General features: G+C 36.0%; 1 protein-coding gene across 19 annotated transcripts in view; it reads right to left on the bottom strand.

The window, feature by feature from the left end:
- The window catches only part of CACNA1D (calcium voltage-gated channel subunit alpha1 D), a 188890-nt gene that overhangs the window by 25726 nt on the left and 147959 nt on the right, over window positions 1-15205 (bottom strand). For 10 of the 19 annotated variants that reach the window (XM_040568759.1, XM_040568770.1, XM_040568763.1 and 7 more), the window contains 9 exons: window positions 11515-11553; window positions 10968-11096; window positions 10153-10218; window positions 8838-8929; window positions 6930-7089; window positions 5769-5896; window positions 5551-5647; window positions 4265-4367; window positions 3108-3209 (listed from right to left, as the gene is read on the bottom strand). In XM_040568759.1, the coding sequence (XP_040424693.1) occupies window positions 3108-3209; window positions 4265-4367; window positions 5551-5647; window positions 5769-5896; window positions 6930-7089; window positions 8838-8929; window positions 10153-10218; window positions 10968-11096; window positions 11515-11553 (916 nt within the window). The remainder of the gene's footprint in view (window positions 1-3107; window positions 3210-4264; window positions 4368-5550; window positions 5648-5768; window positions 5897-6929; window positions 7090-8837; window positions 8930-10152; window positions 10219-10967; window positions 11097-11514; window positions 11554-15205) is intronic. The other 9 variants (XM_040568772.1, XM_040568765.1, XM_040568771.1 and 6 more) reach the window with 1 other exon arrangement.

The following is a 15205-nucleotide window of genomic DNA, read 5'->3' on the forward strand; positions in this document are numbered from 1 at the left end:
CAAAAACAATTGTAATAATTGCCTTAAAATATCTTGTTTGGAAGACCAGTCTGTTGCAGGAAATGTCTCTGCTTGTTAATGAGTCTGTTCTGCCAAATCCTGATATGTCTTCAAAGGCTGGGGTCCCCCCAGTTCCTACTAGGAAACAGCAGGGACTCCGTAGCTCACAAGAAAAGCTCATCAGTGTACTGATTCAGTCTCATCGTAAAAAGGTTTTTAATTGACTCCCCAAATCTAATTTCTAATCTTTTTGTGAACATTCACTTTGAAGTTCATCTGCAATCTCTCTTGGTAGCTCCTCAGGAAACAAGTCTTCTATTAAGAAGAGTTCTCTTATAAAGTATCTAACCTAAACCTGCCTTCCCTAGTTTAGCTGAATCTGTTAATTTCTGCAACGTATCCTTGGTCAACCTCCCCCAGTAAGCCTTTCCCCATCTTCTATATTATTTTATTTCAAGTATTTCAACATAACTTTTAAGGAAGTGATATAGCAAACGGCTCCTAGAAAGAACAAGCACATAGAAGTGACAGACTTGATATAACATAGACTACTATGGGTTGCAGTTAAAGTGTGTCTCAAGACAGGCTATGACTACTGACTGTACCTGAGACGACAATAACTCCAAAGTCTCAGTATGCACAAACAGAGGACCCTATTAATCACTGCGGACATAAACCAATTTTTTATTAGCATATTAGATGGATGCATTACCAGTTTCCTGAATCGTGTATGTCAAAGTCTGTTTTTACAAACAAGATGCACGTGTAATTCACAGGCACAGTCAGTTGTATTGCAGACAGGTGCACACAAGAACTGAAGCTTGGCCAAGGGGAGCCATCCTTGACTTTGTTTTTTGAGTAACACACGTATAGCCAGATATGGACAGGTAGGGAGGCAGCTAAGCATAACTGACCACAGTATAGACAGATGTATAGTTACAAATAGGGACAGCAAAAGGAATCATTTCAGTAGGAAGTTTTTGGAAGAGGTCAAAAAGTATTAGGCAGGATTAAATGGGTTTGCAGGTAGAGACTGGGGAGCTTAGAAAATAGAAAGCAGTTGAATCTTTAGTGTGTTGTATGCCTTTCTCTTACTCTGTAGTCTCCTAAGAATATGAACGCGTTCATACATTCAGGCATTTGACTCTCATTCTATGTTTTTGCAAAACAGTTTCAGCTTTCTATACTGAAAATCTGTTGCTATCTATTAACAGTTTAATTAAAGTATAGTAATGAGTTATTTAACCAGTATTTAGCTAACTGTCTGCAGAGAAAAAGTAAATTGAAAATTAGTGAATCTTAAGGACTTCACAACATGTTCTAGTTTATATCAGACCACTGAAGACATAGCGTCTTTTATCATTCAAGCAATGATCCAGATTTTCAACCTTCTAACTACACTGAAGAGCTATATTTGTGGAATAAATATTAGCAATGAATTTTAGTATAGCTGAAAGTAAATATACAGCTTACATTCAGCAATGAAGTTAAGCTGAAGTTAACAGTGAGTTGCTATGTAAGATTAGTTCTAGGAATGTAATCCTTAAAGATTCTTTGTCAGATTGGTTTAGGCAGGCACAGCTCACTATTCTGAAGCATGCATCTCTATTTCAATAAAAAATGTAGGGGAATAAAGTTGGCAAGAGGCAACACTAATTCCATGCCACCACCCTAAAACAGAATTGCTTCAGAATATTCGGAAAGACTCATAGTTGAAAGGAACAGAGGCTGCAGAAAAAGCTCAAGCACATAGTTACAACAATAACAAAGCAATTCATCTATGCCATGCAAGCACTTAGGTGTAAGGCTAAAAACAACAGAGTAGAACACAAAAAGTTGTTTTAAATGTGCAGTATCAGTTCCCCTTTGGATCATCAAATTTGCTAGATTTTTGTCTTAATCCCCAGTAGTAGCTGGCAGCCACCACACCAATAGCAAGTGGCTCCCTCCAGCGACAAAGCTAATGCTGCTTCTTGGGTCATGCTGAACAGCAGTGCAGCCAGCATGCTCTTTCTCCCCTAGAGACTGAGAGTATCACCTTCAGAAAGGGATCAGCATCCACCACCATCGGGCCTGGGATCTTGAGTCTGCTTCCAAACCTGAGTCTGATCAGTCTTGAAAGCTGCTGTAACACTATAAAAGTACAATAAACTACAAAAAATACCAGATGATTACAATGGATCTGTATATTGCCTGGATATATACAGCCTGGGTGTGGATGACACAGTGCAACAGATCCTGCACCTTTAAAACTTGAAAAAGCAAGTAAAATGTCACCTAAACCTACACTAAAGCATATTAAGAAAAATGTATATATTGAAAAAGGCTAAATATATATATTTTGCAATATATATATTTAAAAAAGAGATATAACAAATATTTGATGCCATTTTATAGCATGTAGGAATAAGTAATATTCGTGCCTTGTAGTTTTGCAAACGTATTGGTATGATTACAATCTAGATATCTATTTACAAGGGCCATACTCATACCTCAGTCATACTGGCATAAATCCAAACCAGTTCCATTATCTGTTGACTATGGAATTGCTCTGGTTTATACTAGTCTAACTAAGATAACTTAGCCTTTTGCTTTACCAATTTAGCAAATATATATATATATATATATATATATTAATCTTGCATTTAAAAATTTTTAGTTTTCTCCCAAAAGTATTCAACATATACAAGGATATAAGCTAAAATGTAGTGTACATTGACAAGCTTAATTAGTAAAAAAAAAAAAAAAAAGTTATTTTGCTGAATGCACTGAAATCAAACTAATTAGTTTATTTTGCTGAATGACTTGAAATTAAGACTGAATTTATCTCTAATAAGGTTTGTTTTGTTTCCAAGCAAGAAAATAAGCATTAAATGCATCTTCCTCTCCTTCTTTTTAATCTAAGGAATTTGGGTTAATCAGTCCTATATTTATTATCTAGTGTAACAGGATATAATGTTCCCTGCATTTATTTTGCTATTATTGTTTGTTGTCCTTTAATGACATTATCATTTCAAATTTTAGTAATTTTATTTCTTTGGTTCCTAGCAATCCACAAAGACCAAAATGCACAGAGAATAGCATATTGCAAAGTTTATCACACTGACCGCCAGCTGGAGGGACAACTTGGTCAAGTAATTTCATGCTCGTTTTCTTCCATATTTTCTTTATAACTGCTCTAAGTTCTTCATTTGCTTGCTCTAGGTTACCTGTGGCAATGAAATACAAAAACAAAAGATGACCACTATGTTTCAGCTAGCTGCAATGAATGACCCTTGGATATTAATTAGCTGTTTACATATAAAGACTGTGATAAAGACTGTTAGCAGCAGCCTAAGCTACATGAAGTATCAGATAACAATACTGCAATAATCCAAGAGAAGAAAGAGTGTAAGAGAGAACTCCTAGGGGCTTTCAAAGCAGTCTCTGGAGAACTTCAGAAGTCAACAGTAATTTACAGGTCTTGGCTCTACTCTGTCACTGCTTAATACCTTCTGCCTAAATTATGCAGAACATGACAACTTGTTCTTTACAAGCCACTTCCTTCCTGATCCAAAGCTGACCCTTTTTTTTTTATTATTATTATTTTTTGTCTAATCATAGGATTTACTCAATTGTGCAGGCATGCAAGTTCAGGCATCCAACTACTGTGCAGTTTTCTCATGCAGTGCTACCCTAGCCCACAGAGAACAGCAGAAGAAATTGGAACAGGAAAAAGTAAAAGACAGTAAAATAATGAAAAAAAATATATAAAAACAGAAAGCAAAATTCCTCAAAACATAGCACAATTTTTAAAACCTTTTCCCCTTTTGATGCAAATGACAGAAATTCATTCTACACAGTCAGAACTGGTCTCCAACAAACCAGTGATGTCACTTTCAAGTGTGCAAAAGCTGCAGTTGTACTAATGTGGGATCTGTGTACTGACTTAAAGAGCAGTGAGGAAGGAGCATCTTGGTCATCCAGAGAGGGGAACTCATTCATTCCTTGCAGTAGAACTCCTGTTACATCACTGCTGAATGTTTTTATCTGACCAGGTGAAAACATGTAATAATTTCTGATATTACTTGGGCTTTGGCCTCACTACCTCCTTCTTTTCATTTTCTCACAAGTCATTCCTAGCAATAGTGAATACAATCCATGATCCAAAGTCCAATCGAATCCACTGAGACTTAGGCAGCCTTATTCATGTCCAACAGAATGAATAAATTCTAGTTTTTCTTCATTGCACTTTCTGACAAGACTTGGCAGGTAAAACCCTTACCTTCTGTTTTTATCTTTAGAGCAGTCCTAACCAAAGCAAACAAAGTAGCATTGAACATGACAGTTCCATCACTGTTCAGTGGCATATTCATGGCTACTAACCTCTGTGAAGGAGAAAAGAAAACTGTTCAAAAAAAACAAACCCCTGTAACATTCATTTCTGAAAAGCTGACATAATCAAAGAATAATATCCACTGAGAGGAGTAAAAATTCTGTAACTTTTCAAAAAACATTGAGCCTTCTATCCAAGCTGTCTATAATAAACACCCAATATTGCCTATTTCTGATACTAATCATATGTATGCTTCTACAAACAATAAAACTGCCCAATAGTTTTCATAGGTAATTTTTATTGAGCTAATCTGCAGACATTGAAGCAATATCAGGGACATATGCAGTTATTCAAAAGCATGCACTCCAGTTGCACTCATGTTCCAGGCTTCCCATGGAGTGCTCCAGCCTCATGCTCCATGAAGAACCACAGCACCAGGTCTGGCTTGCATAAACTGATTCATTTCTCAGGTGACTCTTCAATAATGCTGTGCATCTTTTATGCTATCTACATAGAATTAGTGCGAAAGTGATTTTCTTCTTTGGATTAGCCTCTTCATTAGAATTCCTTAAATACATTAATAGTTGTTCATCTCCTTTGTGTTGCTTTTCAACTTTTATATTACAATGTAATTTATCCTCATCCAGATTACACACTGTGCTTAACAAGTTCTACTTGAAATTTCTGCTAATTTTCAGTCTTCTCACTTCTGGACATTGTTTGGACATTGTTATTCATTTCTGCGTGGTTTATCATCTTGCAGTCCACACCCTTCAAACTCAGATCTATGTTTCACATGCAGCAAACATTCCATGAATGCAACTGTAAAAGTACTATATCAAAACTTAATTGCGAACTAAAGTAAACTACCACCCTCTTCTCCTTGGGACTAAAGAGAAACCAGAAATGTCACTGGGTCACCAGCAATGCTGGGTTGAGGTAGCTCATATATGCCACAATAATAGATTGATAGATTTACAGACCAACTCCTTTTATTTTGATGCTCTGTAAAGAATTTTATGTTGACAAAAGCTACTCAAATGGGTACACTGAAGGAAATGACACTGATTTTGCTGCTTTAAGTTAAACCTGCATAAAACTGGGTAAACCTGAGTGGAGGACACCTTGTGAATAGACAGGTTTACTGTGCGTACAGAACACACATTTGGCAGAATTGAACGAATGAATGAATAAACTGTGAAAGAAGCCTACAAAGGAAATAGGGTAAAACTTACCTTGCAGGCCACTCGGTGAGGGCATAATTTGCCAAAACCAAGTGGTGGCTGAATGCGTCTCAGTAACGTAACCACATCAAGATGCTTTATTCTTCCCCTAGAACCGACACATATCAATTACCAAATACCAAATATGCATGCATTCTCAAAGAATATACTATGCTATGCTTTTATTGTTTTTATCAGATAAATCTTACCAGAGAAATGCTCTAACTTACTTTGCCTCAGGGTCGTATTCTGACCATATCCTTTTGAACTCATCCAAATGATGTGGACCCAGGATGGACCAGTCACGCGTCAAATAATCAAAGTTATCCATAATGACAGCCACAAATAAGTTTATTATCTAAACAAAAGCAATTAAGAACACAGATCTACTTGAATTTTTTGGAAATACAAATATTTTCAATAAATAACCTTATAAGATAGGAGTTTTAGAATTCAAATAATTTAATAAATTAATAAATAATGATTATTGGCAAATACCATTGAATATCACAAAAAAATACTTGCTGACCTTTTAACTGCTTAACTGGAACTATCAAGAAATCAAATGACAAGAATGTGATCCTGTTGTATAATACTCAGTCTTTGACATAGGCTTTTGAATGTTTTTTTTTCTCTTCCTTGACTTGCCAGATCAAAGAATCGATCCAACATGTTTGACACTGTGTAGATTTCAGGAAACACCTTTTATATTCATAGGATTCACTGACATGACATTGAGACTTCTGCCTATGTTTCATCAACATAAAAGATGACACAAGAGAAGGGGTATGTTTACAGTGGTCCAGGATTCTGTTTGACCAATCTCCTTTTGCAAGGAGAACAGTACTGAGAAAAGAACAAATCAACCAGCTTAGCCAAGACACCTGCAATGAGGAAAAAGGGATTTCTGCAGATTGTTTTAGAGCAAATAATTCATTATGCCATCATTAGGAAGAAAGTTTATAGTTTGCATCTTGTGCACCACAATCTGAGCACACTTTGTAGAGACACATATCCAAATCCTGATAAGTTTATATAATACTAATAAGTCAAATGAACTACAGCTTCATTATTAATGAATATTTAATGACATTATTGAAAAATGCATTAAATAATAGCTGATGAAAAGAAGGTTAACAGCTTTCAAATGTCCAAGGAACCATTTGCTGTATACAGGGAGGCCTGTAGTCTGAAGAACATCTTGTGCATGAGAATTTATTAGCCTTCAGTATAAGATACAGGATTTAGGAGCGTGTTTGAAAAATACAACCTTGCAAAAATATTTTAGCGATAGGATTCTAAATTCTTCTCTGACCCTACTACTCTTTTAGTTGAGAAGAAATTCAAAATGTTAAAACTTATTTCTGCTAATAAGCACAAGCTGAACTCACCAAAAATGCACAAAGCATGTAAAAACTGATAAAATAAATGATGGCAAAATTGCTTCCACACGTGTACTCTTCCCCTGGATTATAATCAGATTCTGGATCACAGCGTTTTCCAGGCAAACATGCCAGCATGATTTCCTGCCAGGCTTCTCCAGTTGCACACCTTCATAAGGTCACAAAGAGAATTAAGTATTATTTGATCAAAATGAAGTAGAATGTATTAATTTGTTACATTCTGATAAAATGTTTGGAGCTGTACATGCATAAATGTGAAGACAGGCCTCAAACTCCTCAGAGCAGAAATTAATTAGAAATTACAGAGCATGTTTCAGAAATGACAAGTTTAGATCTGACACTGCAGGCAAATTTTATAAGGTACACGAGTACACCAGAAAGGCTCACATGTAAAAATTTGAACTCCAAACTGTCATTTACAAGTTAAATACCTATTGCAGTGGGGTTGCTGTGTATGGAAGTGGAGTTATTGTATAACAAAACCATAATAAAAGTTAAAAGTAAAAGTTCAGTTGCTTTTTTCTCTCCATGGCTCAGGAAATGTTTCTCTCTTATTTCTGCTGTTGCCTTTTTTTTTTTTTTCCCCTATATTTGGGTAATGCCTGTATACACACCTGTGATTTCAAATACTTAAAAGCAACCACTTACCTATGACCTAGTTGCAAAGGCAAGTCTTCACATGCATAAAGTGCCTTAGCTCTCATTGGGTCTACAGATACAGAGCATTGTAGCTGACTACAGATGTTGAACCTATGGGATTCTAAGTTCGTTTTTTAAGTAATACAAGTAATACACTCTCTCCCTCTTTTACCTTCAGCTTATTTTCTGGGGATAGTCAATCATCTTATGCAATGATAGGAATTTTTCCACAAGGCAGAACTGGAAAATGATTTGGGTTAGCTTATGGTTTTTATTTCCCTCCCGACATCCCAAAAGTTTTATTTCAAGCTTTTCTAAATTAAATAATGAAACCTGAGATAAACATCCAAAGCAATTTGAGAGCAATGAACTGAAAGAAGGCGTCATCTGAGAACTGTATGTTTTGCTCAGATTTTTAAGTAAATTGTTTTTAACAGAGGATAAAGTGTACTTTTGAAACAAAATAAAGCTGTCTATGAATTATTGATCTATAATGTGTTTTGCATATGCAGATGTTCTTCCGCATATCTCATAAACAAATTCAGTTTTGGCTTAGATCCACAGTGAACGTGGAAGAATTGTCACATCTGATGATACATTTTGGTTGAGAGTCAAGTAACAAGTAATGCAGAAGGCCTAGATGAAACCACAGCACTCCTGGCAAAGGTTTACCCTGTTCTCAAGCTCTCTACTGATGAAGATTCCATAATCCCCCAGGATCATTTACACCAAGGTTTAGCTACTTTTATTATCAGTAGGTTTTTCCTACTGATATCTCCCTTCTGAAAGCTACACCCCACTACTTCTTGACATCTCTTTGGAAAATATAAAGAACGGATTCTTTTTTTCACCTTTGCAACAACCTTTCTTTTTTTTTTTTTTTTTTTTCCTCAAACCATCATGCTAGCTTGCCTGTGCTCCCACAGAATAAAATAAGGGCAAAGTCTTTTTCACCTTCCCCAACACCTGCAGAGAGCCATCAGGGCTGGCTATTTAGGCTCCACCTGAAGACAGTTCCTCCACAAATGCACTGTTCCATAATAGCTGTAATGACTTCAGGCCTGCTGCAGCACCTGATTAGAGCCCTGCTGTGCCAGTGGACACTCAGCATACAGCTGTAGAGAGTACATGCTTGTTGTAGGAAATTGCTTCTTACTTGCAGACACATTTTGAACAAATCCACAGCAGAAGGGTTACAGACATTTCTTACAGACCATTGAAACGGGATGCATTAAGTAAGAGTTCAGGTTTACTCACCTGAAGAGGAGCAGCACGGCTTGGGGGAAAGTCTGAAAATTGTTGTTTCTGTTTATTTGATTGTTGTCCCTCATGGCCACTTTTCCAAATACCTACAGAAAAACAGGATTTTGACTTTCATCCTAGCAACCTGTACTGGGAGAAGCTATAGCCATCGTAGTCTAAACCAGCTTCAGTATGTATGAAAAGCACTTTCACAAATGTACTTACTCTTTTGAGTAAGTCATGAGATTTTTCCTGATAAAGTAAATGTAAATGCAGTAAATATATCACACCTACAAGATAATTGTTCATTTTTATTTGGCATCATTAAGTCATTATAACACTAATACCTTCTCCTGTATTGTAGGTGACAAAATATTTGCTTTAGACTGGCACCTAGAGTCCTCGAGTAAGATTAAAACCCCACTAAAACAGATATTATGCATACCTGTAGTAAGAAATGCTGTTCTGAAAACCTTGAATCTAAACAGACAAATTAGATGCAAAAATGGAAGCCAAAGCATAGAGTCCCAGCCTGAGCATTTTGTCCCTGCCAGAGATGAAAATTTGTTCACTTCTCCAAAATTAAACTGCAATTCCTTGGTTGCAAGACCATTCTTTTTCCTCACATTAATACACTGATGTTGTCTTACAGTACAGTAAGGGCTGTTATTTCATTTTGAGAGATTAAGGTCACTGTGCTCTGTATACATGCCGCTGGACTGTAAGGATGTAAGCTCTTTTCAGATAAAAAAAGATGATTAAGAATCAGGAAGCAAATGTACTCTCCATATCACGTTTCCTCATCTCATCATGTTTAATTAGGGCTTCCCTTTGAGTTGGTTTGGGAACCTTACAACTCTGAGATCAAAAGAAAACCTTTTTCTAATCCTTAGCTAGATTCTTTTCCTAGTTCTATTTTTTTCTCATGGAAGACAGGAGAAAAAAAAAAAAAAAAGGCTAGGATTTTAATGCCATATTCCCCAAACAAATCTATAGTAAAGAAGCCATGCATTCTTTCATACATTCATGCACAGGAAGAATAAACCTCACAGTGTACGAAAGAGGAATGGCTCCCCTCAGCAAATCAAGATACCATAAGCTCACACCCAATTCTCTTTTATCTTTTTGGATATTCTGACTGCCAAAATCATAGCCAATAAAAGGTTTCTACATTACTCTGAAAGCTCTGCCTCATACATAGCATCACTATCAAAGGAACATTTCAATAAGCACTTTGGTTAACCGGTCTCAGAGTAGCCAACACTGAGCTTTTGTTTAATACTAAGGAAAAAAAAACAACAACCAACCAAAAAAAAAAAAAACACTATACCTGCATTCCAATGACAGCATAGATGAAGAACAGCATGGCTATCAGAAGGGCAACATAAGGCAGAGCCTAGGAAAGGGACAGGTGCATTGTCTTTCAATAATTTCACACCATAATTTCAAATTACATTTACAAAATAATTTCTCCGTACACCATAGGCCTTCCCAGGGGTTTTCTTCTTATGCAAGTGCTTAACATGTTATTACCTGTCACTCTTAATATTCTGCCACATACAATGAACATGAACTTATATTTTAAATTACTTCTTCCAGTAATCCAGGGGGAAGAGCCATCTTTACCAGTTTTAGATTTTATTTTCATTACTACTTCTGACAAAACAAATGTACTTCCCACTATACTACATTAACTTCACATTCTTTAGAATTTTCAGGAGACAGGATTGAAATATCTATTTGCTACACTTATGAAATCAGTTTTCTACAAACAAAAGATTAAATTTCTCTTTTGTAGTCATGTAATAAAAATACGTGGAAGTAAAAGACCCGTGTGTGTCAAACCTGTATTTTTTTTAATTTCACAAAAAATCCTTTTTAGACATACCAAATAATGTCTTGTGAAGTATTGTAAAAATCTCATTGTAACAGTTAAACTTATTTGACAAAGAATGACCCTTGGTCTCACAGAATTAACTGGCAAAGTTTCTTTTAGAATTAACATGCAAATGAATTTATAAATGTAATTACTGCTAGCACGAATTTCAAAAGAAATGCTATTTGCACTCTACAATGTATTATATCACAAAAAATGGTATGTAAATAGTTGTAGTAATTAAGCAACCTTAAATAAATTTTGCTAACCTGAAATGACTTAATAAATGTCCACAATAAAGTTCTGATTCCTTCTCCTCTGCTAAGCAGCTTCACCAACCTCATCACCCGGAAAAGACGGAAAAAAGTGATGGAGATTCTAGCGCTGTCTTCGGAGTTCTGAAGAGTATCATGGAGAAGTCAAACCAAATACAAACTCAAACATGCAACACTTCCAGATAAACAACATCAAATGCAAAGGTGGAAGAGGTAAGATTTGAAAATGTATCTTGAGGACCTTTCACCTTGATAAGAATGATATGAAAGGAAAAATTACATGCTAAAAACACAAGACCTGTAGAAATGCTTCACACATCACATGCATTTCCAAGTTTTCTCGTTTGTTAATAAGGATCATATTGGGTTTTTTTGTAGTAGACTTCAATAGTACACTGACAACAAATGCAAACCACTGCATACACCTTTGTAGTAGGACAGTTATGAAAAATACATAAAAAATTGGTGGAAAATAGAGACATGGTAAAAAGAATAAACTCAAGTAGAGGTAAAACCACTGGGGTCAGTTTACTAATCTTACCCCAGACTCATCAGCTGTGACTGTTTCAGTTGGCTTTGGCTTTAAGAAATTAAGAACATTAAGTATTAAAATCAAGTAAAAGATCAAAAAATCAGCTTCACCATAAACAGAAGAAAGGACATTTTTCACTTCTAAATGTAAATGAACACCTTTCAACTCAATGTACTTCCTGAACAGAACATTAAGTACTTATTAAAACCTTCCCTTAGCATTTCACGTTGGCTGGCACACTAAAACATTGTTGGTGACTCATATTAAATCTGCTAGTATAGAACATGTTTAAGAGAGTCAATGTAAACTAAATACAAAATAAAATGCCTACTTCCGTGGTAAGCCAGTCTAAATTAGACACAAATTTCCATGGTTGTATGAAACTGTAGCAGTAAGCCTTACGTAAAACTCAAGAACAAAGCTTTGGGGTCAAACTGGCTTTTCAAGGTCCTTTTTCCAATGTGCTTTTTTTTTGAAAGTTGATTACTCCATCACTGGAATCTAACCATATTCAATAAATTGTTGTTTTGTATCACATCAGGAGTTCTTTTAAAGCAAAGTAATACATGTGAGTTAATTCATTCATTGATGAGCATCAGGCCAGGCAGTGCTTAAGAAGGACAGATTTTTCACTCAGCTAAGTGGCAGACAAACATTTTTAGAACAGTAACACAAAAGCTAAAACTTTCCCATGGGGGTGCAAATGAGAAGGCAAAATTTGGAGTCTCTCATCACCTATAAAGTACCCGTACATTTGAGCTGATATAACAGGATTGGGCATGGAGAAAGGGTTTCAGGATTTAATTGACCCCTTTGAACAGATCTGTACAACCCGCATGAGCTACAGGTAGGGGAGAGAGGCATACCAACTTCTTGTTCAGAGCCAAACTCTACGTCCTGTGAGGAAGAAACTCACTTCTCTTTTTAAAATCTCTGTTTGTCTGTCTTTGGAGAAACTGTCCCAATATCCTAAATGGCCAGACACTTAGGCAAAGCAGCTAGCAAAGCTTACAGGACCACATGTTCATGCTTGCTTGTGCACGGACAGATTCACTGCAGCTTCTTCAAAACTGGATGGAAAACTCTTTAAAAACTTTATAGCACTAGCAAAAATGGAATTTGGGAGGTTAGATCCAAGTGATGGCTCTTACTCTCTTGTCTAAAATGTACACCTTTTTCAAGTGGCACTTCTCAACAATTAGGGTCACATACAGTGGCAGTAACCGTGATGCCTCCCCAGTGCTGCTTCCAACACACTGAGGATGCATCGGGCACACTCTCAGTGCCACACTTTGCTTTGAGACTGAGTAAAATCTCAAGCCTTGCTGTTACCTAGGATAAGACCCAGAGGGAAAGAAGGGAACAGAAAGCAGATGAGTCTTTTGAAAATACTAGCAGTATATCATACAAACATACTATGGTAAAATAATAATAACAACAAAATAATAGGTAGCACTTTCTTGAATCCAGATCATTAACAGTATTTATTAAAAGACTAATTGTTTTGTTACTTTTTTTTCAAAACATATATAATGAAGGTATCAAAAGCGGCTAAAAAAATGAGGTAAAAATAACCATTTGTTCAACTATATGCAACATCTATATATGCATTACTGCCCTGCTAGGATTTCAGTATTTTCTGAAACAGTTCTAAAACTGTTTTAGGGGTTATTACTAAAGCAAGACATTAATGTTAACAAAAACCCAGATCTCATCATCAGACTTCAGTAAGCAGACTTTAGTAAGTTTGTAAAATCAGCTATCATGTCTAAGCTTTGTAAGCACTTGTATAAAACACACACAAATAAAATGCTGTCAATAAAAGAGAGTTGCTGCATTAGAAGTGCCCTGCATATTTCAACAATTTGAAATAAAATCACCAAAATATTGATTAAGGAGAAATCCATAATCACAAACATCATAGATGCCAAAATATCACAAACATCATAAATGTCAAAACACCACACAATGCTTAAACAATCTTACAAGGCTGTCTAACTACATCAGCAATAAACCTGTACTAGTGCACACAGACCCACATTGTTACTGATTTTTCGGTACAGAAATAATTCCTCTTTATCTGAAACTTTTAAAGGAAACAGGTTTCATTACAACTTCTGCAGACGAGGCCTGAAATTTCATATTAATCTCTGATAACTGGCATGCTGAGACAGATAGTCCTAATCATTAATCAAATTAATTAGCATTCAATATTTTGTGTTATCAAAAATTAAATGAAGTATTTGACAGAAAGAGAACATATTAAATTACAACATCTTCACAAGCTGGCACTAAAAGAATGAAATAAAATGCTGGATTTTGCATTTGGGATCTTTCCCCACTAGGAGAACGATTGGGCCCCAATAATCTAGGAATGGTATTAGGATAACAATGTATAATGGAATATATAATATCAGAATAAGCATACTTTAGTTCTACAGATTTTTAATTTTGTTCCAAATGAAAAAAAAAAACGAAGAAAGCGCATGCATTAAGATCACTGGATTTGGTTATTAAAAAATTCATAAAAGGAAGAATAGGTTAAAAAATACAACTTTTCCTGCATATTATGATTTTAATAAATGCTTAATTCCCAGTTTTTACACTGCAGACAGAGATCAGATTACCAAAACTGCATGTGAACAGTTCTACTTCCTACTGCAAGTGCTAAGGAGTGATGAGTGTAAAAGCCTTTTTTTTTTTTTTTTTTTGATGTGATGGCTGATCAGCTGCTGTTGGGCAGTGGTAGGATGTCAAATGCAAGCAGTAAGAGCAGGCCAGGAAAATGCCCTGCTCACAAAAGAGAAATTGTGCAAAAACACCGGGGTGCTGAGATGGGGACAGATGTTAGAAACAAAGAATGAAAACAAACTCCTGGTACCTGAGGAGTATTTTCCACTGGAGATGAAAACATTAAACTTCTGCCCATCATTGGCCAACTCTTTTGGGTACTGACATTTTAAAGTGAGTGTATCTAATTTTTTACCCTCTCTGGCACTTCCCTCTGATAATACATCAGCTCAGTTCACATTATGAATAATAATTCCAATTAATTTTGTATACTGACAGACCAGAAGCAATATTCATACTTATTTACAAAGGAAATGCTAATCTAAGAGATAAATTAACATTTGTTTATGTCGAGCCAGCGCCAGTAATAATAACATTTGGGAAACTAAGTTTTTGACACAATTTTCAGTAACAGAGAGATTGACAATAACAGTGAACATCTGCTTCCTCCAGATAAGGAAAAAAACATACTATCCAAACACAAACTTATTTACAATGTCAGTAATATTGCTTAACATGTACACACACAAGTAGGTGGCACATTATGTAGGAAAAGTATTGAATAGAATCGAGATGGGGCAGGTTGAGCAGAGTGTCTTTGGAGGACAGTTGCTGACAGGACTGCAAGTCCAAGTATTTTTTGTGGCCAGGCTGTGCCTACAAACTGCTCTCCCCTCACCTTCCAGCAATGATTCCAATACTACCCGTGTCCCAGACATGGGCACTGGCTGGCCATTCTCATATTTTTTGTCCCCCATGGGACTACATGATCTTGAAGATGGCAGCACTGCTAAAAGTCTGGTAATGGGCACGAGGTTAGAGCAGAGCTAGAATATTTATTTTTATATGAGCAGCTTCTGCTTTCACCCCTTGCCCAACAGATGCACTGTGATGAGGTAAACGAGGACAG

Source organism: Cygnus olor, chromosome 10 (assembly GCF_009769625.2).
Source record: "Cygnus olor isolate bCygOlo1 chromosome 10, bCygOlo1.pri.v2, whole genome shotgun sequence".
Lineage (NCBI taxonomy): Eukaryota > Metazoa > Chordata > Aves > Anseriformes > Anatidae > Cygnus > Cygnus olor.